The sequence below is a fragment of the Scatophagus argus genome, chromosome 6 (genome assembly GCF_020382885.2).
Source record: "Scatophagus argus isolate fScaArg1 chromosome 6, fScaArg1.pri, whole genome shotgun sequence".
Classification (NCBI taxonomy): Eukaryota; Metazoa; Chordata; class Actinopteri; family Scatophagidae; genus Scatophagus; species Scatophagus argus.
In genome coordinates this window covers 20,499,461-20,524,870 of record NC_058498.1, presented here as the reverse complement: position 1 = coordinate 20,524,870, position 25,410 = coordinate 20,499,461, and the positions used below count along the sequence as shown (strand labels likewise).

Sequence of the window (25,410 nt, the reverse complement as noted above, 5' to 3'; positions counted from 1 at the left end):
ACCTTTCGGTGCTGGAAACACAGCTCACCCTTTCCAGAATAATTGAATTTGGTGTGCTTTGTGACCAAGTATAAAGGCCTCCCTTTGCTGAGCGGCAGGCCGGCCATGGCTGTTGCATAACAGAGCTAATAAAGGAGGCCTACAGGGCCCAGGATGGAGAGGAGGAGGCAGACACGTGGGAACTGCCTCTGTTCTGCTGCTTTGTCTGGGGCTGCGAGCAAGCAGAGCCCCTGGGCATTAGTGTAGGCATGCCTAACATAACGCTCATTCCACAGTAACAGAAAAGCCCTACAGAACCGCTCGGCTTATCTGCGGGAGCTGGCAGGGCCGCCCCGAGCTGCTTGAGGTATCCACCGTCCTCATAATTATCATCAAGAGTGAGTGCAATGATTCCAGAGGGATGTAGTTTCCCAGGTATCTGTGCACTGTGTTCACACATCGATCTTATTTTTCACTACACGCCGTCATCTAACCAACACAGCTCCATCCAGCTCCTCCACTGCCTGTGGATGTCCTGTGTGTTGGCAGGAACTTGAACTCTGGATGATACGCAGCTCCGTCACTGCACATCATAATCATCGTTGACAATTATATTTGAGCTCAATGGTTCTTGTGTTTTTGTGACTGGGCGATAATTCAGCACTGACGCGCCTCTCTGAGGGTCAGCAGACTCAAGACTCGCACACATCAGACGACTCCAGCTGCGAGCTATACGACACGCCAGATCACAGTACCTGCACCCGGAGATGCTGCACAAGGTGTTCACAAAGGCTGTTACACTGAGCTTTTGTTTCTTCAGGAGTCGGAGAGAAGCTCCTCAGGCTTTTGTTACACTTCACACTGATCATATTCTGTCCCTGGCGAATAAGGCACTTTTCAGTGCCCTACACTTCACATCTGTCAGGTCACTTTCTGACCTGAACTACCAAAGTCCACCACTCACCCCTCAAACTGGGTCACTTATCAGGCCCCAGCAAAAGATTTCAGTTCTTGGCAATCAAACTAACTTGGCTTTTAAAAAATTACGATTGGCATTTTCACTATTTTTTGACATTTTATAGACCAAAAAATGAAACTAGAACAATATTTGAGAGATAAGTCGATATTGAAAAGAATCACCTGACAACCTTCCCACTAAAACTAAGAGGCAGGCCTCTGACGAAAGATAAGAACAGATTAACAGTTTAATCCATGTCAATTCAACATGAGCCAATACAAGCACTGAAAGTTAATATTAGTCAATGACCATCCCAAAGCTACTGTCAAACTAAATTAACACCACCGCCTGCACCACAGGGATCACTGGGGACAAGTTTCTCCTCAGGTATTTGAGTCTACACCTGACTACATCTGGTTCATTTTTCTGATTCCATGAGAAACATTTCAAGAATCTGATCACAATCACTTTGTTTCTCAAGTCTCTGGCTTGTGCAATAGCTCATGTAGAAGTATGTCACACACAGTTAAAGCCAGTAACTCAAGCTGATGAAGGCCTGTAATAACAAGTGGTAGATACCTGACAACAACTCTTAAACTATCCGCCTTTGATTTTTGTTGTAATTCAAAAGAGCAGCTGTCAAAGACAGTATAAAATGCTTTTCATCGCTGCATTCATCTCTCTGCTCCTGCCATCCACATCATGTCTGAGTGACATGCACAAAAAGTCCTTTTATGTGCAGCTGAGTGGAAAAATTACATTTTTTAAGAGCACCAACGCTGACCGAATAGCTGACACCTTTTTGTATCTGTTGCATGTTAGCAGATTGTCAGTTTTAGTGCTGTACAGTGATGTGATTTATTAGAAAGGCAGTATCAGGTGGTGACAGAAGACATTCCTCTGGCCGAGATCATCTATAAATCACTGAGCTGCACCAGAACAAACGCAGAAAACGTTCTTTAGTCATGCAAACGCAGGAGCCTGGATCCTCTCCTTCAAACGTTGACTACTAGATCTTGTGAAACTGCTATCAGCTTCACACAACAATGGTTTATCAACTTGCAGGGAGGAGGGGGGCCTTCAAGGAAATCATGTTTCTCTAATCTAGATGACATGGAGCTACTACAGTCCCAAGATATCAGATGATTCAAAATGCTACATAGAAAGAGACAAAAATTCGAACTTGTGTCTCTGACCATACCAACTCTGGCCGTGTTGTTTCTGTCAGGCATTGAGAATTTCTGCCTTTACCTTGTAATGCGGCAGTTAAAATACTTGCTATAATTCCCAGTAATCTCACGAAGTCTACTCTGAATGCCTGATTGAGCCTGTTTCTGGGTTGGTGAAATCCCAGTCCCCACAAAAGCACATCCTTGCAGCTTTCCCAGTGGCCCAACTAGCATTCCTGACATATTTTCACAAAGATTTCTGGGAGTTGGAGTTTAAAGCTCCTGCTATACTACACTCAATTCTCAAATCCTTCGAAACATACATTAAATGGTCATTTTGGGATGAACTACAACATTACTGGGTAGACTGAGACAGTGAAGCTGTGCCTGACACACTACTGGACTGGAGGTGTCTCTGTATGAAAAGGAAAGGGGAGCTGGATAACAATAGGTCACTGTGTTATGTGTGTGAACCAGGAATGTTTCAGGTCACTGGGAGTCATAAATCTACTGAGCATACTGAATCTGAATGATTGAGGTTTGAGACAGACATCTATTTTCCTCAGCACCCACACTGACAGGGCTTATATGTTGTACAGTGTCTGATTGTACAGTCTCCTGTATGAAGATACCCACCTCCTATTAACTACACCAAACCGGAAAGGCTGAGCTGCTGTCTAAGTCCATACAAAGAGCTGTCAGTTTTCTAAAGATACATATTACTTGGGAAAGTTTTAATGTGAGCGGCTGCACGGTAGGAGACCATGGGCGTTACATCCCGTGTTTGCATGGGAACTTCTTTAAGAGGAGGGGAGGCCACGAGTGCTGCCAAATCTCATCTGATTCATCGGCCGTGGCTACAATATCCACCGCAACCTTATGTCACATTAAAGAGAATGGAGGGAATTTACTGCCCTGGCCCCCCAAAACAAAACAAAACTGCCTTCACTTTTAGTCGTCGTCTCCACTTTATCCGGCCGTCCTGGTATCTCCTCCAGTAATTTGTGCAAGTTTGTTAGGAGGGCTTGTTGAATTAAAATTACTTTGTGTGAGTGTGTGTAATCCCAGTGCTCCCAGGCCTTTAGCATACCTATCTCTGGGGTCAATCCATGAAGTTTGCCGGGTGTTGTGGTCGATAAAAAACACTCTGCCATCGTAATCCCGGGCTTCCTCCCAGCCCGCGGGCAGCGGCAGCTCCGAGCTCTCTCTCCGCTTACCGCCGCTGACCCACGGCATAGTGTCGGGATGGTGAGAGGGCTGAAGCCCTCTGCCCTGCTTTTTATCCCCCCGAAAAAGTCGGTCTTCACTGCATTACAACAAACTCTGCCTCGACGCACTTGTCGGCGTAACGAACGGAGACGCAAATACAAAACTTTCCTCCGAGGTTGTCCGCTGAAAACGTCCCGGTGGAGGTACATCCACGTTTCTACTTACTACCCCCCAAAAAACACTACCGCAGCGCTCTCACGGTCCTCGGTTCTCCATGTTCGCCTCCTCCACCATATTTCATTCCTCCGTGTCCATATTCGGGTAGAGTGGATTTGCATAAACGGTCGGACGTACGACTGAGCGAGCTCCTCTGTCCAATAGGGAAACTTCAGAGCTCAACGCTTTCATTATTGCCCATTATCGTTGTGAAAATAAGGACTGTAAAATGTGTTCTGTGTTTTACCTCAACGTGCTAATTCAGCAGAAGTGGCTGATAATAAAGGCAACAATAAGAAAAACTTAATCCGACATGCAGCTTTCAAATAACAACCTGTGGATTCGCACATGTCATTAACTTCTTAAAATAAATTATTACTATCGTTATGTTAAAACGGGTCATAACAGAAACGGATTAATTGTTTCCACGAGTCTAACTGTGATTTAAATCAGTTGACAACTCCCCCTTAAACACTGTGACAAACCTGGGATTTGTTGTTCACAGCGGGGTTCATTAAGTGGTACAGCAGCGCCACCCAGTGGCGGCCTCCAATAGCCGTAACAGCATTTACAACACCAACTACCCACTGTCAGTATCCTCCGAGAAGAGAGACCAGGCCCCCTCTTCCTTCAATCAAGACCATTTTGACAAGTCATAGCAGGAAGACACAGGTGTAACTGACAACAACTGACAACATTAAAAATGGCTGCACTCCATCTAGACAAGCCAGTTCAAGGGTTCACAAACAAAATACTAAGTAATGGGAGAAAAATGGGAGAAAAATACTAAGTATTAAATAAGAACAGAATATACAAAACCACATTACAAAATTATACTAATAGATAAATCACATTAATAGGTAATACCATACATGCACTGGGTGTTTGTGTGTGAGTTTTGAGTGTTTGTCATGTCTGCATTGAGATGGAGTTGGATTTAGTGTTTTTGATTCTGTGGGCAATCCAGGAGCTTTGATGACCTCTATCTGTGACCAGCAGAAAATGCAACAACACTGATTAAACTTCTGTTTTCCTCATAGTTTGTGCAGTCACTGAAATTCAGTATGACATGAATTTCAAGAGAAATTTTCTAGTCAGTTGGAACAGACAGGTTGTCATTTTGCCAAGTGCTTACTTTCTCTCTGTCACTGAGGATATTGTTTCCTGTAGTTGTGCTTCTGAAACTGTGGAAGAAAATATTGACGTTTTCAAGTGGGGTTTGGAATTGCCATTAACTTAATTCCCTGGCGCAGACAATGAGCCGCAGACTGACACCAGTACAGCTAACTATGTGTGTGAGTACGTGGACTCTTTATGAAGATGTCCACTCTTTTTGAAGATGTCAGTGCAGTCAGCTGAGCATTTTGTTCTCCAGGGAAGGAGGAGTTTAGCAGTCTGGAGATCTTATCTGTGCATTTTTGTTTGCGTGTTTGTTGCTTGTTGTGCACCACAGCATGTGTGTGACTGGGAAATGTTTTCTCACATCAGCTTTGATCTGTTGCCTCCTACGATCATTTCCCACAGGCTATGTAGTGTTCATATGAGAGCGCACAATAAGTTGTACTGTTTTTTCTGTTTCAGTCACATGCTGCAAAAAGCCTGACTACGACACCAGCTACCACACTTATGAATATAATACATTTAAAAAATGTGGCGCATTTTTATTAACTAGATACACATATCATAATCAACACATTTCATTATAAACTGAGCAGATTTCATTTTCCTTGCATAATTTGATTACATAGATAATAAATTCATTATTTCGTAAGGAGGACGCCCCTCATTATACTTACTAATAATTCTGTATTTATGACTTAAGTTTCCTCACAAGTTTAGAAAATGAACACTTACTGAGTTATGTTAAAAGGAGTTCTAATCTTCATCACACACATTCAAAACAGGAGACTTTATTGTATCTCCAGAGGCAGCTCAGTTTGTGAGAAGCTTATCTTGGTTTGGCATGGCATGTAAATAATAACTTGACTGTACTGACCCATGATCATTTGTCCCCTTATTTAATCCTCAGTGAGGATACACAAGATGTACACAAATGGACATAAGGGGGTTAATTTCTCACCTAAAAGTACACAGTGTGATATGCCTTCTACATTTAATATCATCCCTCGTGGCCTGCTTTTGAGATAGGCTCTCTCTCTGCTGCCCATTGGCACAGCAGCCGGAGCAGGAGGACCACAAAGGGGAGGGCCGAACGGGCCCCTCTCCTCCCTGCAATAGAAGATGTGTGCTCCTCTGAGTGGGAACTGTTTGTGAAAGAGCTCAGAGTCCAGAGCCTGAGCGGTCAACTCTAATTATCAGGTGCTGTGAGCAGCTCTTGTCCCGACTGGAAATCCACAGGCCTCTCCATCTGAAGTGCAGCCAGAGAAGAAGAACTCTTGTGGTTCTGTCAAGCGTGGAGGCCAGAGAGAGAGAGAGAGAGAGAGAGAGAGAGAAAGAGATGAACACGTGCGCCTGCGCTTTGGAGCTGCTGGGGATGCTGGTGTATGTCGGAGCATGGCTGTGCGCTTTAGCCACCACTATTTTGCCGCAGTGGCTGACCATGTCTACTGCGCTGCTGCCAGTAGAGAGCTACGAGCTGGGCCTGTGGGAGACATGTGTGGTCCAGGATGTTGGGGGCATGGAGTGCAGAGCTTACGACAGCCTGCTGGGCCTCTCCAGTGACCTCAAGTTGGCCCGCATCCTCATGTGTGCATCCCTTGCTCTGGGCATGCTGGGAATGCTGGTGGCTATACCTGGACTTCATATGGTCAATAGCTGTAGAGAACGCGGAGGGCACCGAACCAAGAGGACTTTAACCATCATAGGAGGGGTGCTGGGGATGATGTCTGGAGTGTTGTGTCTGATCCCCGTTTCCTACATGGCCCATTTTGCTGTGATACATTTCTTTGATGATAAAGTTCCCGATGTGGTGCCACGATGGGAGTTTGGAGATGCCCTGTTCTGCGGCTGGGCCGGGGGATTTCTTTTCATAGTGGCCGGGCTCCTGTTGGTCACCCCTTGCTTATGTTCACAGGTGGAGCCTCAGCCTGTGCTGCAGCGGAGATACCAGGTCATGAATCCAGATGTCTCCTTCAGGAAGCGCCCAGAATATGTTTAAGGGACAAATCACAATAGAGTGACCTGCATAGAGACTGACAGCACAACACAATCACATGTAGAGCTGCGCTTCAAACTGCTTTGAAATTATGTAAATATCTGGTTTTATATCAAACACTTCATCCTGTAGAACGGTTGCTTTATCACTTGTGGGTTTTGATCAAATGTTATGTAAAATAGTGAAAATAAGACCCTGTAGCGAACACCACCAAATCCTCAGTGACTATGTGTTGCAGTAATTTCTAATGACGCACATGCATAATTCATCATTTTCAGAGAACCAGCTGCAATGAGTGAAATTAATTTTTTTTTTTAAAGACATGTTTTATAAAATGCTTTATATTCCTTTTTCTGGCATGACTTCAGAATCCTTCTCTTATCAGTGGCAGCAAAGAAGTAAATACCATTTCGAGTCTGTTTTACAGGACGCTTTCAAAATGCTGTGATTGTAAGTTATTCTAAATGCTAAAACCTAGAGAACGCTGTGTGTTCTGTGCTGTATTGCGCAGCACATTCAGATGAATCACATAAAGATTTATATTGAAATTTTATTGTAAAGTTGTCTCTTTTTTGTTTTAAAAAGTTTAAAGGGTGCCAGTGTTTTATTCCCCCGAATATGCTGAATATGTTCATTTATTTTTCAATTTATATTTATAAAAGTGAGAAGCTGTGACAATTATCTGGATGAAACAATGAGCGCATTTTTTTCCAGTTATATCTGAGGTGGAAACATGGCTGCCCTTTTGCTTTTTACCCATCGGGTCATCCTTTAGTCACATAAACCCTGAACTTATTTTGGTCTGAAGTGGGCCCTTGTCGCTCTGTAACCAGATGACAAGCTGAGCAGAGGGGTGGAGGGACTGAAAACAGCAGTCTTGGTCCGTCAGGTGTGTCTGCGGTGGTGGAAACGCAGCTTGAGACTAATTCCATCAGATTTCCTGGTCACTCGCTGAGCTAAGCTGTGTTTAATGAATGCTCTAATGGGCAGTATGTACTGTGAAGAATGTAGAACAGGTTGCCCTTGCGGCTCTCGCTTTGACATAATTACACAAATTTGCCAAGGTCAGAGGGCGCCGCCGCTGTCTGCACTCCAGAACTCTGTGTCATTTACACAAACACAAGTACAGTGACATAAATGTGCTATTGCATTAAAGGAGGGTGATTTCTAAACCTCCACAGCCTAATGATGGTGCTTTTTGCGTAGTCTGTGCTTAGAGAATGAAGTTAATGAGTGATAATGATGTTGTCACAGAAGCATATGTTGCCTGAGATGGGACAGACTTAACGTCTGAGTATATAAAAACTGGCTCTGTCAGGCCTCGTAAAGCGGATTTAAAGGCTCCCTCCTATCCTCTGATGCGGCACACATAGGCTGCAGGAAGCTGCCTGGTGTCTCCCAGTGCAAGGGCATCTATCAGCAGGAAAGGCAGTAAAAACAACTGCAGAGATGTCCTTTTTGATTACCATAAGTACTGTGGGGCCAGGCAATGTGGCAACACAACGGAAATGGGATACAAAATTATGTTTAAATGCATCCCATTGCAAATAAACAAAAATACTCTGAGGAGATGATAAGCATTAGTGATTAAAGTGCAAAAAATATCTTCAAATGATCTTACTATCTTTGTAAAATGACTTACTGCACTATGAACCCTCTGACACTTCAGATGGATTTGGAGATGATTCCATTCAGAGTTCAAACGTTGATAAGATTTGATAATCAGTGCAATATCTTGCATATGCTCAACACCCTACACCCTCACAACTACAATATGTCAACAAAATCCCCTTATATGTCTTATCTCGCAAGCAGGGATAAGAACAAAGTTAGATAAAGACAAGTACCATCCATTACAAGTAAAAGTCCTGCAAGTACAGGGTTACTGTGAGAAAAAATTACTGAAAGTATCAAAAGTGCTCATTCTGCAGGAATATAGCGTCACAGCATCATTAGATTGTTAGTATTAATTGTATGCAGCATTTTATGATTGTAGCTGATGGAGGCGGAGCTCATTTCAAATACTTTAATCGCTATAAATTGACTACAATGGTTTAGTCCAGTAGTTCCCAACCAAAGGGTCTGAGTAAATGTATTTATAGTGCTTTCCATTCCTGACTACGTGTGCCGATAGCAAAGACCATAATAATTTTTATCTGATTTTGATGTCTTGGATTGTTTTCAGGAATCTGCTAAGAAGGTAAAAGAATATGAGGTAAAATCATTCTTATAATCAGAGTTTACTACCAATTATATCTCCTGAATCGGAAAATATAATCTCACCACGTTCACCGTTTTCTGATACAACCCAACTTAAAGGTTCTTAATTGTACATCGTCTCTTTCTCTCTCAGAGCCTTCTTATCTGTGTTCCACCATTATACATTATAGCTGAGAGTAGATGACTTACCCTAACAGATTAGATAAAACATAGCCTGCTCACATTATTATGTCAGTCTTATCTGTAGAGGGGAATGTGCATGAAAGAGGTGGGAGGGTGGTGAAGACAGAGACGACAAGATCCGCTGAGAATTATTTAAATACCTTTCCCAAATCTCTTATCTAGAGAAATGCTTTTGAATAATGTTCAGTTGGTTAAATTAATAGCAGTGGTTCTCCTGTTGCAGATTACTGGAACCAAGTGTGCTGTTTTTGACTGCTTGTGATAAAGAACCTCACAATCTTGCAGGAGTGGTCAGAGCAGGTCTACCTTTCATCCACTTCTGGGACTTGTGTTTTTGACAGAGAGCTGTGCTCAGCTGAAGAGCCTTTTGTTCCTCAGCAGCTAGCCGCCTCCAGAGAGGTGCAGCCTTGAGTGTGTGTGTGTGTCTTCTGCAGCAACAATACTGTGAGACAGCCCCCTCTTCATACTCACATGCCTGCTCTCGTCAGCCTCCTACCCAGGTCACATGAGCAGGGCCTCCAGTCAACCTGACCCGCTAAGATGCCTCTTCACATGGGGCCTGTTAGAAGCCCACACCTCGGCATGCAATGTCACCTCCCCAAGTCTTAGTTATGGTAATGCTGATCAGTCAATACAGGAACACTCAGATTGCTTACTTTGAATGGGACATATTGTGTAATACTGGAGAGATAAAGTATATTACCACATCTGTCCCTGAACTCTGGCAGCACAAATCCAATATGGCTGGTCTACACATGAGCAGCATGAAGTTGAAATAGGATCAAGCTGGCATCTGTAGATTTTTATTAAAAACATGACAGGAATACATATCATCTCATACAAAATACATTATTCAACAGTGCAAAATTAGCAGCCTTAATTGAGATTTTTACATTAACAATAGGTGTTAAGAAAGGTGTCGCTAGTAGTGACAAACCCAAATTATTACCAACTCTGTAATTTGCAATGGCTTTATTGAGCATTTCAGAGTCAGTATCAAAGGCAGACAGATGTGGAGAGGAACAAGCTGATGAAAGTCGTGGAGCACATAGCAGCTAATGGGCTAATTTAAGCTAAATAACTTCCAGTTGCTTAAAACCTAAACAGTTATAGAATGAGAGTGAGGCTAATAGTGGATAATCAGGAGGACATATAAACACAGCTCCAACTAAATGCTAATTTTGCTCTGGATGTGTAAACCCCCACTAGTTAGCACAAATGGGGGACAAACAATGTGAGCGACAGGCTTGAAAACACAGTGGAACATTAGCTAAAGAGCTAACTTAGACATAAGAACTTATAAAGTGATTATATGACAGTGTTATTTTGAAGTTACTAGCTAGTTTGTCCTAGATGAACCAGTCTGACTTGTGTTACTGAAGCTTTATGTGACGTTGTGTGCTGGCAATAAATCTTGAATGCATTTTCTCTAATACAGAGAAGATGCAGACATTTGAATGTTACATAGTCGATGCTTCTGAAGTGTAGCTTACAGTGTTTTTGCTAAGATAACATGGCTACTGTTCCACCATCTAACCCATACTGTTAGTCTCCAGTCTCTGATATTGTCTAAGTCACTTTCCCATAGAGGAAAACAATTACAAATTTAACAAACAAACAAATACATTTGATTATCATGAGGCTTCTTCAGTGTGAAATGCAGGATTATCTCTGCCACAGTAGTCTCTGTTTGGCAATTCAGACGTTGGTGTCAGGGTCGTTTCTGTCCAGGGACCATGGAGAGGGTCCTTGGTGTCTTTGTGGGGCTCTGAGCTCAGTGCCTGCCAGGCGTAGCGGTAGCAAAGAAAAAGCAGTCCGCTTATGAGCATCAGTATGGAGGCGAAGATGCCCACTCCAATAGCCGAGCCAACTTGCTGCCTGACAGGAGCTGTGGGGAGATGGAATTCAGGAGGAAAGTCTATTGTACTGTTGTTCAGTACAGAGTTCATGTTCCACCCGAGCGGCACCAAGCAGGACATACTAGTCACCACATACAGGGTCCCTGCCAGCATGAAGACCAGCCTTATTTTCCTACGATCCTCCACAGAGAAGTAGACCATTCTCATAGCTACTGCAGCACTGATGTTCGCTGCCAGGCCACAGATCACTCCCAGCAGCATCAGCACCTGAGCCACGGGGATCTCTGCAGGAACAAAGTGGTCCGCGATGCTGATGCTTTGACAGTTCTCTATTTTGGGAAGGACGTGACTGTAGAAACACACCCTCCAGATACCCACCCAGGCTATGCCTGAGGTGATGACAGACTCATCAGCCACGTGCCACAGCCGCCACTCGTTGAGGCCAACCGTGGCCATAATGAGGATCCATGCCAGGATTCCTTCTATCAGGCCCAAGAACTGCAAGTGAGCTGTGTGAGCTATGTACTTCATTCTGTGTGACTGCTGATGCTCCGAGAGACTGATCGCTGACTCACACAGTGTTGGGTTCATACAATATGTCTGACATCCTTCACACCTGCTGAAAACACAAATATCCACAGCTGTGTTAAAACATCTTAAACTCAGAGGTTCTCAGAGGTTTCCTTTACACGTCCATGTTAATATTCTGGTATTCTTCACTGATCTAATTTAGTAATACACTGAAATTAAACATAAGCGATGAGAAAATTTAAATATGATAGGATGGTTGCATATGTCTGCGGTGTCAGGAGGTGCCTTGTGCCAAAAAATACGGTACATCTCAAAAGTAAGCTTTAAAAAAATTCTTTCCAAATGACAATAAAAGTGGTTTTCTCACTTACCCACTTATTGCTAGTGGTATCTAGCCATGTAGATAACATTATCTGCTAAAGTTTTCAGACTACCACCTCAGTTCCTCCAGTTAATTATTTCTACAATCAGTGACTCAATCATTCCCTTGAAAGGGACAGTTCACACTATACTAATACACTAATGTTTTCTCTTCAGTATAATGAAAGATGGGGCTTTGCTTGTGCTGCTTAAAGCACAAACAACAACAACAACAACAACAACAAAAAATTAACAGCAATGTCTTTTTCCAGAAATCATAGCCTGGTTACTCAAGATGATCTATAATGCTTGTTCATGTTTTTCTATTTTCCAAACTACATTGTATCACCACACAGAAGGAGACTTACTACTTACTACTCATGGACAAGAGTCTCGTGACAGGATGGGATGTAAACATTAATATTGTCCTCCTCTGCTCGGCTGAAACATTAGCTTTTTTAGTTAGCTTAGTTAGCTAGCCTCTCATCTTTGAGTATGCACACGCTTCCTTCTATGCTGACAAACAAACAAACAAAAGAAAAAACAACAACAACAACAACAACAAAAAACAGGTGTTTTGGCCCTTTGTGTAAGTTAAGTGTCATCTAATTCCATTATATTCAAGAACAGGCAGACATCTCTACAGCTGATATCTTCAAAACTCTGCAGCTTCCACCTAAACAATCCGGATGGATAAATAGCACTACAGATTAGCTAGTATACATAAATGTACACAGTCCAGGTTTTCAGGGTGTCAGTTAGGTTGAAGATTGTCGAGAATATACACCATGTGAGCACAATGTAAACAAAAACAAGGTTTTAAAACTACATTTTGACACTTGGGATACAGTATTCTATAATGGCCACAAGATGAAGTAAAGGTGCAGAACTCACTTTGGTGAAGCTCAGCGGTCCAAAGTTGATAACAAATTACAATTACAAACTACTCAACATGTATTAAAGGTGATTAATAAATCAAGTTTCCCACTAATGTGGGCATAGACTCCACAGGGACAGGAAAACAGCATGCAGTTAGACCTTCAGCACGCACATCAACATGGACTGTGACTGTGACCATAAATCAAAACAAAAATTCTACTGCCAACATGGGGTTCTGTGTGAACGCTCAAACTAATCTTTTAATTACGCTTAATCTACTTATTTTTCAGGACACGCTATACACACTAAGAATTGTTACATACTGCAATTGTTTTTGCATACACATAATTTATTACCAACTTGGGCTACAAACATTTAATCCCTGTAATGTTTTTAGACAATAGCTGCAATAATATTCTCTAACTGCTACATACAGCATAAGAGTTTTGTGTTCTGTCCCAGAATTCCTTTAGCAAGTGACAGCAAGACAACAAAGCATAGAGAGTAATCTGAATATCCCAGATTGTGTATTGTATATTACATTATCAAGGATATAAATGTATAATATCATCATAAATACAATAACATATTGAGGAAAAAACAGTAACCTTAGCCAGTGCTGGAACATACATCAGTACCATCCAAGATGAAAATTCAAATGTTGACCAGCCTTGTGGATAGAATAAAACTCCTGCAGTTGCCTCCTTATTTCTAGAGACGGTAGGTAATTCAAACTTTATTGTAGTTAATGATTGTCCATATAAATCTCATGTTATGCAGTAAAATGAAACAACACTCCGTTACACCTTGTCCTTCTCACCTTGATGAGTCTCAACTTCACATTTCTCGTTCTCAGCATACACTGAATCCTTCTGCAGACACCACAGGAGAATCAGTCTGAGCTACAGTCCAAATTTTGTGTCGGCTTTGTGAGAGGAAGGCTGTCACACCTGACTGTTAAAGATATTCCTCTTCATGTCAAAGTCTTTTACTTACTTTGTATTATCAGTAGAGGGTGTGGTGAAGTTAATGAATGACAGTGAAGAATGAGCTGATCACTACATTGGAGATCAATCAAACACAGTGCTGTGATTCCAGAAAACTCTTTATTTGAAACAAAGGAGCACAGCTGATGTGTTAAGAGTCAGGCTGTAGCAGTGCATGAAGCGTATGAAACTAAGATTCTCAAATGTGCAGAACAAACATCCTCCGAAAGGGTTTCACCTTTGGGAGACTGATTTAATGCTTGCCTTCTGAATTTTAGACATTTGACAGACTGAAATTCAAACTGGTCAAAATGCTTTGCATTGATTTAGTTCCATGTTTGTTTGCAAAATGAACAACTTAAAAAAACTTTTTGTGATGAATTTAGCTAGAAGTCAAGTAACAACTGTGGTAACTATGCATTTAACATCTGCACCGTGAATAACAAAACGCAGTGAAGTATTAAGACAAAATTCAAAAACACTCGGTCAACTTATATGTGCCAAAATCATAATCTAAAGAAGTTTTTTTCTGTATATGAATAAAACAGAGCAGCACTGAGAGGTGGATTAGAAGATGGTAATATGGGTGGCTCCTCAGGCACTTCAAATTTGGATTTCACTTGTCTGGATGTGAAGTGCTACAGCTCTTCTGTTTAGTGAAGTTGAACAAGTGCTCTTTAAAATGACCAGTGTCTGCACACCTTTTCTTCAGGTACATTCACTAACATCCCAAAATTTTTATCTTCTGTTTATTGAAGAGGATAATGTTCTTCAGCAAGGAAAGCAAGGGCACAAAAATCTTAGTAAAAGGCCACTAGTTTATATATAAATGTTAACAAAAACTTTTGAGTTTATTAATAACTGACCAGATTTTATGGATTATGTGAAAAGGGTTCCAGAATGTGAAATTACTTTAACATAAAACATGATAAATACTCCTAGTTGCTCAGAGTGTAACACGCACTGGGTGGCCTGGTTGCTTAAATCAGTTGAAGATAAAATACTGTCCCCTCCTTCGCAGATTCAAAAGGCTACAATAAATTACTAAAAAAAAAATCCACAAAAATAAAAACACAGCAAAAGTAGTATCTGACAAGGGAGTTACTGTGCTGTAAGTCCAGGTGCTGTTATGGCAGTCCAGTTGAGAATGTGTGAAGCAGTAACATGTGCTCAGATGAGGCTTCACAGAGCTGGAAAACATCAGAACAGTCTCCCTCTGCTGGCAAAGGCCTCAACTGCAACTTGAAGAAACAACTAGTTCACCTGTGTCCATCATCTTCAAAAGGCCAGCCTATGCTCTATTGGCAGACTGTCCATCAGACACTTGAGCTGTTCCTCGCCCAGTTTGATTTTATCCTCAAGCTTGCGCTGCTCGATGATGAGCGCAGACTTCATCTTGACAAAGTGCTCATAGTCTGTGAGGCTGTCTTCCGGCAGGTAGTTGCCCAAGATCTCACAAACCACGCGTTCCCTACGGTCCAGGTTCTCCTTCAGCTCCTTTGCATCCACATGCTGTCGAATCAGCAGATTCCTCTTCTCAATCAATGTACGCTGTAGGCGATAAAAACAAATAGTGATTTGAGAAGATGCACCACGTTTTCTCTTTTGGTGGGGGAAACAAAACCAAAAGGGGGTTTCAAAGATTTACATTTACTCACCCTCTCCTCAGGAGTGGCATCTTCTTCCAGACTGTTGAGGGCGTTTTCAACTCTGGCCAGACGGCCTGACAGAGACAGCAGCAGGCTCACCACCTTGTCCAGGTCCCCGACAAACATCCGGAACTTGTCCAGCTCGTTGGGTTTGCAGACCTGCTGGACTCGGGCCTCCACCTCTTCTCCGAGAGAGTTGTTGTCAAGGATGTCCTCTTGAAGACTCTCCCGGGCTTCCCGCAACACCTGAAGCTTCTTGCTGAGGCTGTTGATCAGCTCTTGCTACAAAAACAGATGATGTAAAACCAAAACTCATTTCAATCAGGCCTTTAATCTCATCATGTTGGTTCATTTCGTTATGCCAACCTTTTTGAACATGTTTATACCTGTTACCTCTAGTGTTGTCATCGTACAAACGCTAAATATGAATGAGTTCACTGAGTGTATGTTACCTTCTTGTTGGCCAAATCAATATCCAGCTCATCTTCAGAGTCTTCCTCCTCCTGCTCCTGCTCCTGCATGTCCTTCATCTTAATAAGGAGCTCTGCTTTGGGAGCAGATGTGCTGTAATATGTAGAGCTGGTCACCATGGTGACAGCTGCCGGCATACTTTCCTCTTTCTCTCTGAAATACAAGTAACAGAATTTCTCATATTACCAAACCAAACAGGGGGGGCACAGTGGTGCAGTGGTTAGCACTGTCGCCTCATAGGAAGAGGGTTCGAATCCCGGTCTGGGCCCTTCTGTGTGGAGTTTGCATGTTCTCCCTGTGCCTGCGTGGGTTTTCTCCGGGTTCTCCAGCTTCCTCCCACAATCCCAAAGACATGCACATAGGGTTAACTGGTTACTCTACATTGCCCCTAGGTGTGAGTGTGAGAGTGTGTGGTTGTCTGTCTTTGTGTGTCAGCTCTGCGATTGACTGGCGACCAGTCCAGGGTGTACCCCGCCTCTTGCCCGTAGTCAGCTGGGACAGGCTCCAGCTCCCCCGCGACCCTGACGGATAAGCGGTATAGAAAATGGAAGGATAGACCAAACCAAATAAAAATACACAGGGTGAACTGTCAAAAGGAACAATGGGCTCACGTACCAACAGATTTTTGGTGGCACATACCATTTTCTTGTTCTCATAACTTTCTCTTAAGAACCCAACAGACATTTTGACTGTTTTTCTTAACAATTTGTCAGTATTTAGGTAGATTTGGACCAAATTTGGGTTCCTGCTACTAGTCCTTTGAGTGGCAGCTTCAGAAGTGTGGTTGGAAATCAATACTAATATCACACCATTCAACTTCTTTGCTACTTTGCTTCAGTGAGAGATTTTTCTTACTGAATTTTTCTTGCTTTTGTCTCCTGATTTCAAACAAAAGGTCTTGAAGCTGCAATGTGAAATTCTTCTTTTTACTTTTTGGTAGACACACAGGAGTCAAACCTGTGGCCACTGCAGAGGACAGACAGCGTCAATACACAGGGCGCACGCTCTACCTACTGAACTACAGGGGCGCCCTGGTGAGTCCAAATTTGAAAACTGGTGAGAACAGCAATCAATAACATATTACACATACAGATAACTAAATGTTAAAGTGGTGATGATTTAAGTTATTGTGCATGTCAGGTTTGTATCAAACTAACTTCATATACTTCATACTTTATATTGTAAATACACAGTCTACAGGTAAAACAAGGTGAGGGAAGCAGGTGATTTATGTACAAATTAAAGGAGTAAGAACCATGGTAAGAACACCAGTGAGCACAGACAGAAAACACGTGCCAGGCCCAGTACAAAAGCTAAAATGTGAGGCTGACCTTTCCTCAGCAGGCCGGGAAACTGTCTGTTTCATGGGCGCCTTCTTTCGTTGGTGAGCTCCTTCCAACAGCTGCTCGTCCTGAGGGAAGATACCCTCCATCAAGTCCATGGTGGTCTTCATTTTGCTCTGGTCAAGAATATCGGCAAGTGATTTATCCTTCCCCATGATGTCTCTGGCCAGCTCTTCTCTCTTCTGATCCTCAGACAGTCCTGTGGTTACTGTCGCCCTGTTGCTGCTTGGCTCATCCGTGGGCTGTAGAGGCTGCTGACTCTCAGAGTTGATGTGATCTCTCACAGTATTAATGTGCATGTCCCTCTGGGCCTTTGGCTCTGTCTGAGAGGCCAGTGTGCTATCGGCCTCCCTCTGACGAATAAAGGCACAGAAGACAGAGTCCTGCCCGGTTGCTCCCAGACTGCCAAGTCTGGTCACACCAGGACCCTCAGGTTCAACAGCAAGGGGATCACTGTGCTGCAAAAATGGACAATTTTCCTTTTCTGTGACTCCCTCTGAGTGGACAATCCTGATGGGCACTTTCTTCACTGCAGAAGTTTGGTTTTCTGTCACATGCTCCATCCTGAAATATCAAAGAGAGAAACAAGCTTGAAAATAGAAACTCTAAGATTTTTCTTGGAGTTTCTCTCTGGAAGGAGGAGAAAATCTCTTGTTACAGTTATTCCAGCCATACGCTGATTTAAAGTTTCACTGCATGATGGCAACTGAGATTTTTTCCATGGCCAGTACGCTGGAATATCCAAGACATCTGGACTCCTCATACCACTTTGGTTTCTACTAGCTGTAATAATCCTACTGTGCAGTCCTAAGTTCACTACAGATGATATCAATTAGTTCTGGATCCAGAGGATGTATAAACAGCTTCACAACAGGGCCATTTAGACTACATTTTACATTGTGGGCACTGAGCTAAATTATGCCTACACTGCCAGTGGCTTTTATAGAAATGTGGAGAATACCTCAAATTTACTGCAGCTTGATAGCACTCACATGTTGATTCTACAAAGGCTGTGACTCTCAATAAGCTCCTTTGTACAAGTAGCATAAAGGCACGCGACTAGAGGAGTTGCATTCACTGCATTCTGATTAAGCTGCTGCAACAAAATGATGTACATTCAGAATAAACACGTTACGTTTACCTGTTTGTGCCTTCATCCCGTAAGGAGATCGGTGGCTTGTCACTGAGTCTCTGAGGGGAAAACTGTGGAGATGGAGAGCGCTGCTCCTCCATAGCGGCCAGCCCTGAGGGTCTGTGGGAGGAAGCTGGGGGAGAGGAGGCAAGCAGAGGATTGGATGTTGATAGATGATGTACTGCCCCTTGTCCTTTGTCCACAAGTCCTTTGCCCTGCTCAGAATCTCCCTTTGCAGAGTGGGTGGGGACAAAGGCGGAGTTAGAGTCAGTCTTAGGAGAGCAGTGGGTGAAGACTTTGCCCTGGGAACCGGTGAAAGGCTCATGGGAGTTGACCTCTGGGCATCTGGGTGGGGGAGGCTTCTCCAGCGCAGAGGGCTTCCTCCTGGGCCCAGACTCACTGTGGCCGTGGTCCTCAGGTTGAGGGAGGGAAGATTCTGTGAGACTGTGAGAGACGGCAGCAGGGGCAGCTCTGTGTCTGCTGTCAGGGCTGGTTCCTGTCATGGGCGGAGGGTGTGGTGCTGAGTAATGTTCAAACTCCACAGGCTTTTCTCTCACTTTACAGTCACTGGGCGCTCTGTCAGAGAGCCTGAGGAACACAATAGAAAGCTTTTAATTACACACCGTGCAACAAACAGGCAGCTTGGACTATCATCTGCAGCTCAATCAAATAACACACTGTGGCAGAGGCCTTGTCTCTCCAGCAGCCACTATGATTATGCCAACATGACAAGACACACATCTTCCTCTCTACTGTGAGCCTCCTCCCTGGTAACTGTTCAGCTGGCAGCCTGAAAGGGAATATTTCAGTTCCCACAAGTCAGCACAGAGGAATAAATAATCCTCCAGTGCAAAGAAGCAAGAGTGGATCACTTTTTCCTGCCTGATTCACATTTACAGTTTTAACTATTTGAAGTTAAAGTCAGACATACAGGGAACAAGAGTTTAATATTTAGAGATCACAGGAAATCATTAAAGGTGTGACAGTGAACTAAATGAACAATTGTATACTAACATTTGAACCAGTGTGTGATTTGTAATTTAACCATACAACACAGTGGAATGCTGTCATTAGACATTCTAGATGGCAAAAGCATGCAAACCCACCAAATTCTGCATTTTCATGCTCACAGACTACATTTCCATGCATGCTCACATACCAATTGAATTAAGAGCACTCAGAGGGCATCAACACAGAAATCACACAACTTTGATTAGGTACTTAGGACTCTGCAGTCACATGATTAAGCACCGTGGAAGACAGACACCATAACTCCAGCCTACCAACTGGAAATCATACAGGCTGTGGCAAGTCAACCAATGAACCAGTGTTTTTGTTCTTTAACCCTACCTCAAGCATTCCTCAGCTCTGCATGGTGTGTGAGAAAGTTACCTTGTGCAGATGGGAAACATGATGCACATGCTGGGCACTGTTGGCCACCAAAGGAGCCCAGACATCAAGACTCTTTTTTCCTGACCCTTTCACAGTGTACACACTACTTCACTATAGTCTCTCTAAAATAAGGACAAATATATCTTTACAAATATGAAGCAATGGTAGCATTAGAAATAATATAGAAAGACTAGGATCAAACACAGAATATGTCCATGTCCAACTGCAAAAGAAAGAAATGAATGTACTGACTCACCCTATGTAATATCTTACTGCTGTCATTTCCATGGAAGAGAAGTAAGAGCAGTTTACTGCTGACTCTCTGTGACGGAAGCCACCTGTCGGTATCTCTTTACACTTGTATCAATAACCCTAATGGGTGGAGCACACCTCACTTAGCTCATCTCCCTGACTTTTCAATGACAATAATATCCTCTACACTGTTGTTGAAATGCAAACGTGAGTGTTGTATGGTGTGGCTCTTACAATGAGGTTGCTCAAGATAGAGATACTCTATACCAGTGAAAGACTTTCACCTGTGGGAAGTTTAGATAATGCATAAACACTCTTGAATAACTGGTTACAAACCATGAAGTCATTCTGACCACGCTACTATGCATAGTTTACCAGTGATCAAACGATCATTACTAACGATGAAGTAATCAGAGCAAAAGAGAATAATGCTTCAAAACACTGGTTTGCTCACCATGCATACTTCAAATACACATATTATTGCATATTACTGCATGATTTCATGCTGTGTAATGGAGCTGCCATTACAAAGCATGAAATGATCTGCAGAATTACATAATCAGGGTTATTTTTTCAAAATTTGAAAAACTCACTATGCAACAATTTTCTCAGTCTAAGCAGTTCCCTGCATGAGGAGCAAATTGAACTTTGCGTGCAGAAGTGCTGGAATGGCCCTTCAACTCATTGTGGTGGGACACAGATGGCTTAATGGTGGAAATGTTCTATATAATTTAAGGACAACATTTTTAAATAAAGGAAGGAACATAAGAGCAGTGAACAGGTACAACAGGTGACCTTATATTTTAACAATAAACTATAAAATCACATGACATGACAGGATCATCAAAGGATCACATTAAATGGTCAACCTCACCTGTAAACATTCATATCCTGCCCATAAAATAAACAGTCACTCAGGAGAGAGCTTTAATCCAGTGTGACCAAACAACTTTGTATAAAGCTTCATATTATTTCTGGGGTTATACACAATTGCGGCTGTACTCAAAACTGTTCTAGACATCTAAATGTTAAAGTCAGCATGCTAACATGCTGACAATAACAAGGCCAACATGCAGATGATTAGCAGATACAATGTTTACCATGTTCACCATCTTAGTCTAACCTGTTAGCATGCTAGGATTTATTAATCAGCGGGTCAGATGAGGCTTGATGGAAATGTCATTAGAGCAGGTGTTAAACCAAAGTTTTGGACAAATTAAAATTTTGACCTGATGATGATGCTTGATGAGAGGTTATGGTACCATTTAAGTTCTTTCTGAGAAGAACATGAGTGTCTGTTACAAACTGTCAATCTAACCTTTATTTGTTGAGGCATTTCAATCAAAACCGCTCACAAACCTCATGGCAGCATTAGAGGAAATATCATAGGATCAAAAGACCTCATTCTCTGGGAACTGTGAGGTCTGTGCAGAATTTCATGACAATTCATCCAAAAGCTGCCAAGATATTTCAATCTCAACCAAAGTAGAGGATATATCAACAAACCAACATTGTCAGCAACAGAGCAACAGTGCAACTGTGTTATGCAAAGCTCTGAGGGCTGAAGAAACACTTTCTGGTTGTCACAGACATGGTCAGATGCCTCGCCTACACCAGTAAGCCTCTACAAAATGACACAAAGCACAGCCAGAGAGATGGACTTATGTCGTCACAGCTGCACCAAGGCAGTGTCACTGGTATGCCTTGACAGATTATAAAGACTTCACTGTTCCTCTACAAGCTTACTGCCTTTTTCACTGATAAAACTTTGCGTTCAGTTTGAATTTACATGTTGATGACAAATAATACTAGTTTACTCCCTTTTAGGTTTACCCAAAAGGGAATCCTTTGAGTCAAATGCTAAACGCAAGAACAATCACATTTTTGCTTTTGTAAGCCATTCTAAACTGGACACAGAAAGTAGTCCACAGTGAAAGACATTGGTGTACTAGCAGGTTACATCAGCTGAAATGTACTCACCTTGTGGCAGCATTCAGTGGTTCAGTGAGTTTACTCTCTGTCTGGAAATATTCTGTCTCAGACTTTCTCGCAGGGACTTGAATTTTCTGTAAATAAGTTTAAACAAACACAAAGTCTGTTACGTAAAACCACCCAAACCACTCAGAAAAAAGGCCTCCAGTTAAACAAAAACCCAAATTGTTGTAGTTTGTTAACTATTTCAATCAACTCATATCGCAGCTTCCTGATTTTTCAACAGTGAAAAAAAAAGAAATCGGCGGGTTGATACCCCTCTCTTTTCCTTGAGCTGAGGGTGTGTCATATGAACAAACATGGATTAATATTTGACTTGGCTCTTTTCTTTGTTCCCTTCACTTCAGCCAGTATGTTTGTCTTAATGAGATGTTAAGGTACCTTGAGGGCTTGATAAAGTTGCAACATTTAAGTGAGTAAAACAATGTTACAACCTAGAGACCTCTCACTTTTTTAGTCAAATAAAATATCTGAGTCATATCGGGATCACAAACAATCTATGTGCCTCACCTGTCCATAGATGTCAGCAGAAGGAGATGACCGGGATCTTTCATGGAAACAGGAGGTTTTGGTTCTCTCTTCTGTTCCTGGATCCAGGATGTTATCAGCAGACCGGTAGCGCCCGGAGCCTCTTGTTTCTGGCTTTTGTTGCTGTATATTCCACTTTGCCTCATACTCAGCGAAGGTGCCCAGTCTTTGCTGGTCTAAAACAGACAGCTTGTCTGCTGAGTAAGGACCTCCATGGATCTCATCAGTGTTTTCTCCGCTCCTGATGCCTTTCACTGTGTCCTCTGTTTCACTGCTTATGGCAAGAGCTCTGGCCTTGGTCTCTGTGGGGGTCTCGATATAACACTGAGGGAGAACGTGATTGGGGAAAGCTGGTTTGTCACTTTCCTGTAACAGCTTCTCTTGGTCTAGTGAGGAGCTTGCATTTTGATTTTGAGGGAGATCCTCCTTCACCCCAACTTCATGAATTTTGTCTGGCTCAGAGAAAGATCTTACCTTCTTTTCTGCAGGAAAACGCTTTCGACCACCAATGCGAGTTACTTGGCCACAAGCAGGCCCTGGTTTATTCATAACAGACTCTGAGACAGTTGGCAGAGGGGTAACATCTTTACAGGTCAGCGCTGAGGACTGGTAATTAGGTAAGGCCTCAGCTGCAGGGTTCTCAAGTAAGACAGGCTCTAGGTCTTTTCTCCTGAAAGACGTAGCCATGAGCACCCTTGCTTGTGCTTCCTTCAGATTAACCTTGTAGGTGTTGGTGAAGGAGCCTTCTGCAGATGCTGGGGTGGTGTTTTCAGTGGGCTTCCAGATATCCTGTTCGGCCTCTGTCTCATCCTCGGTACCAGGAAGGGTAGCTGCACTTTTACTTTTCTGCAACTTGGCTTTTCTCATCTGGATCTCATTCCGTAACGTGGTGGCAAAACGGTCGCTGCGCCTCATTTGCTTGCTTTCAAGGGACTCCTCAGAGTTTGGGCCTTTTGATTCTTGGCCTGCGGCATCCATAGACAGAGAGTGAAGCATGGGGGTTGCCTGGGGGCAGATCTTGTTGGCCACTTGGCTGTGATGTCTGATGTCTTGGGGTAATTCTCTGTGCTGTAGTGGCAGAGACCTCCGCTGTTCAAATTGTCTGGTAGGATAACTCATGAACTGAGCTTCTGCATTTTGTGTGTTGTGTCCCCTCTGGCTTCCCCTATCATCAGAGTTGGATTTAAGTACAGAGGTATCTAGTCCCGTTGTAACTTGGTGCTTGCTGTACCCATTACTGTCTTTAATGTGCGAGGAGTGTTGCTGCTGTTGGGACAGATGATACTTCACTTTGGTGACTGTCTGTGGACTGTGGGAGTCCTGCTCATTTCCAGTCTTTGTCAGGTCTACACCTGTGACACTCTTCCTGTCCTCTGACTTTCCTGGCAGGGGGTTAGGTTGCATGGGCTGACACTTTGTGACACAGTAGTATCGGCTATGACCACTGCTGTCAGTGTTTTGGTCAGTGGCTGTGGAAGACATTGAGGTGCTTAAATTTCTTCGCTGATTCTGACCATAGTGCTGTGCAGAACCGTTAGTAGGCAGTTCCTGCATGCTACAATAGTAGCCACCTACATTCTGTGGCTTTGGTACAGATGTAGCCCAGGACTGAGAATAATAAGCACTTTTGTCACTATGATGCCTTTGATGGGAGGGCTGGCCTTGCCTAACATCACTGCTGGACTGTGAGCACTGTTTGTTGGAATTGAACTGTTTATGATTCAATTTATCTGATGAGGTGTATAAACTATCACTTTCATTTTTTGGGGATAGGTTGTGGCTGCGTCGATTTTCTGTGGAAGCCTTACAGGAGATATGTGATTCAGGTCCTTCAGGTTGAGCTATAACAAGTCCCCTTTCATGTACCTTTGTTACAACAAAACTGTCACTGCGAGCAGGTGGAGGGGGAGGGGGAGGAGAGGGGGAAGTAGTCTTCTTTTTTTCAGGGACATGCCAAACAGGTCCAAAACTGCTTCTACTTGAAGTGGAATGGCGGGAGCCAGCCAGCTCCTCAGTCTGTGGACCCTCACAGCCTGTGCTACTAACTCCTGGCATCTGGAAGTACGTCACTCTATCATCCGGTTTGACTCCCTCAGTCATGCTCTGGCTGTTTCTGCCATTGTTCTGCTTTCCTCCGGCATCCCATTGACTAAATTTATAGAGCATGTTCTCTGTTGAGGCAGCATTGCTCTTTGAGAGCGTATAGTCCGGTGTGCCAGAGCTGGTGGAGAAGGAACTGTAGGCAGAGTCTCGTTTCCCTCCTCCAAGATGCTCCATACTGTTGTTGGACTTGGCAGGTGACAGCTGACCGGCAGGATATGGATGTGAGACATGTTCCAGACTGTCCATACTGCCAAGAGAGCTGAACTGGTCAGACACTCTGCGCAGGTTTGTCTGCTCCCAGCCAGAGGAGAGATCAGCTGAGGAAGAGCTGGTAGTAAAAGCAAAGGAGCAAATATAAAAACAAATATCAACCTTTTTTTGGGCAAAAACAGAAATAATCACAATGCGTAGTTACAATAATCGGTGGGTAAAAGAGACCCTGTATCATTTTTTATGCATGATATCATTTCAAAGTGTGTACATCTCATTAGGGGTGGGAAATCTGATGATTTTAGATCAAGATCAATCTTGAAGGCATCCACAATATACTTTTTTAGAGATCGCAATATTTAATGTCTTCTTACTTCTGCTTCCAAACTTCACATAAGCTGATGGGAAGATGGATGCTACACGAACAAACCGATGAGGTAGATGGCAATTCTGATCCGACGAATGAATTCATGTGGCACTTCAGTATTGCGTATTGCAAATACTGCAACACAGTTATAGCTAGCAGCATTGCAGATAAGGGGCATGTGCTAAAAAAAACTATCTTTAATGTAATATTATGTTTTATGTGTCAAAATGGAGAACTTTCTAGGCTATTTCAAGCCTGGCTATATTCTTCAGGGCTACATAGTCTGTATTGTTATCACAATTAAATA

General features: G+C 42.9%; 4 protein-coding genes across 6 annotated transcripts in view; 1 reads left to right on the top strand and 3 right to left on the bottom strand.

Annotated features, from left to right (window-relative positions):
- The window catches only part of wwc3 (WWC family member 3), a 28,191-nt gene extending 24,306 nt beyond the window's left edge, over positions 1-3,885 (bottom strand). The window contains exon 1 of one of the 2 annotated variants that reach the window (XM_046390652.1): positions 3,197-3,885. In XM_046390652.1, the coding sequence (XP_046246608.1) occupies positions 3,197-3,342 (146 nt within the window). In that variant the 5' untranslated portion in view covers positions 3,343-3,885. The remainder of the gene's footprint in view (positions 1-3,196) is intronic. The other variant, XM_046390651.1, reaches the window with a different exon arrangement.
- Positions 3,886-5,743: 1,858 nt separating this feature from the next.
- LOC124061056 (putative claudin-24) lies at positions 5,744-7,387 on the top strand. Its single transcript, XM_046392567.1, has one exon. The coding sequence runs from the start codon at positions 5,990-5,992 to the stop codon at positions 6,647-6,649; it is 660 nt and encodes a 219-aa protein (XP_046248523.1). The 5' UTR covers positions 5,744-5,989; the 3' UTR covers positions 6,650-7,387.
- A 3,219-nt stretch (positions 7,388-10,606) lies between these two features.
- Positions 10,607-12,028, bottom strand: cldn34a (claudin 34a). The gene has a single exon (XM_046392566.1). The coding sequence runs from the start codon at positions 11,497-11,499 to the stop codon at positions 10,684-10,686; it is 816 nt and encodes a 271-aa protein (XP_046248522.1). The 5' UTR covers positions 11,500-12,028; the 3' UTR covers positions 10,607-10,683.
- A 1,737-nt stretch (positions 12,029-13,765) lies between these two features.
- Positions 13,766-25,410, bottom strand: part of shroom2a (shroom family member 2a) — a 31,137-nt gene continuing 19,492 nt past the window's right edge. For both annotated transcript variants that reach the window (XM_046392562.1, XM_046392563.1), the window contains 7 exons: positions 22,406-24,854; positions 21,884-21,969; positions 18,269-18,847; positions 17,116-17,691; positions 15,766-15,937; positions 15,323-15,595; positions 13,766-15,215 (listed from right to left, as the gene is read on the bottom strand). In XM_046392562.1, coding sequence (XP_046248518.1) covers positions 14,943-15,215; positions 15,323-15,595; positions 15,766-15,937; positions 17,116-17,691; positions 18,269-18,847; positions 21,884-21,969; positions 22,406-24,854 — 4,408 coding nt within the window. In that variant the 3' untranslated portion in view covers positions 13,766-14,942. The remainder of the gene's footprint in view (positions 15,216-15,322; positions 15,596-15,765; positions 15,938-17,115; positions 17,692-18,268; positions 18,848-21,883; positions 21,970-22,405; positions 24,855-25,410) is intronic.

Coding starts and splice junctions, on each gene's coding strand:
- LOC124061056 (XM_046392567.1), top strand. CDS start 5,990: ATGAACACGTGCGCCTGCGCTTTGGAGCTGCTGGGGATGCTGGTGTAT.
- cldn34a (XM_046392566.1), bottom strand. CDS start 11,499: ATGAACCCAACACTGTGTGAGTCAGCGATCAGTCTCTCGGAGCATCAG.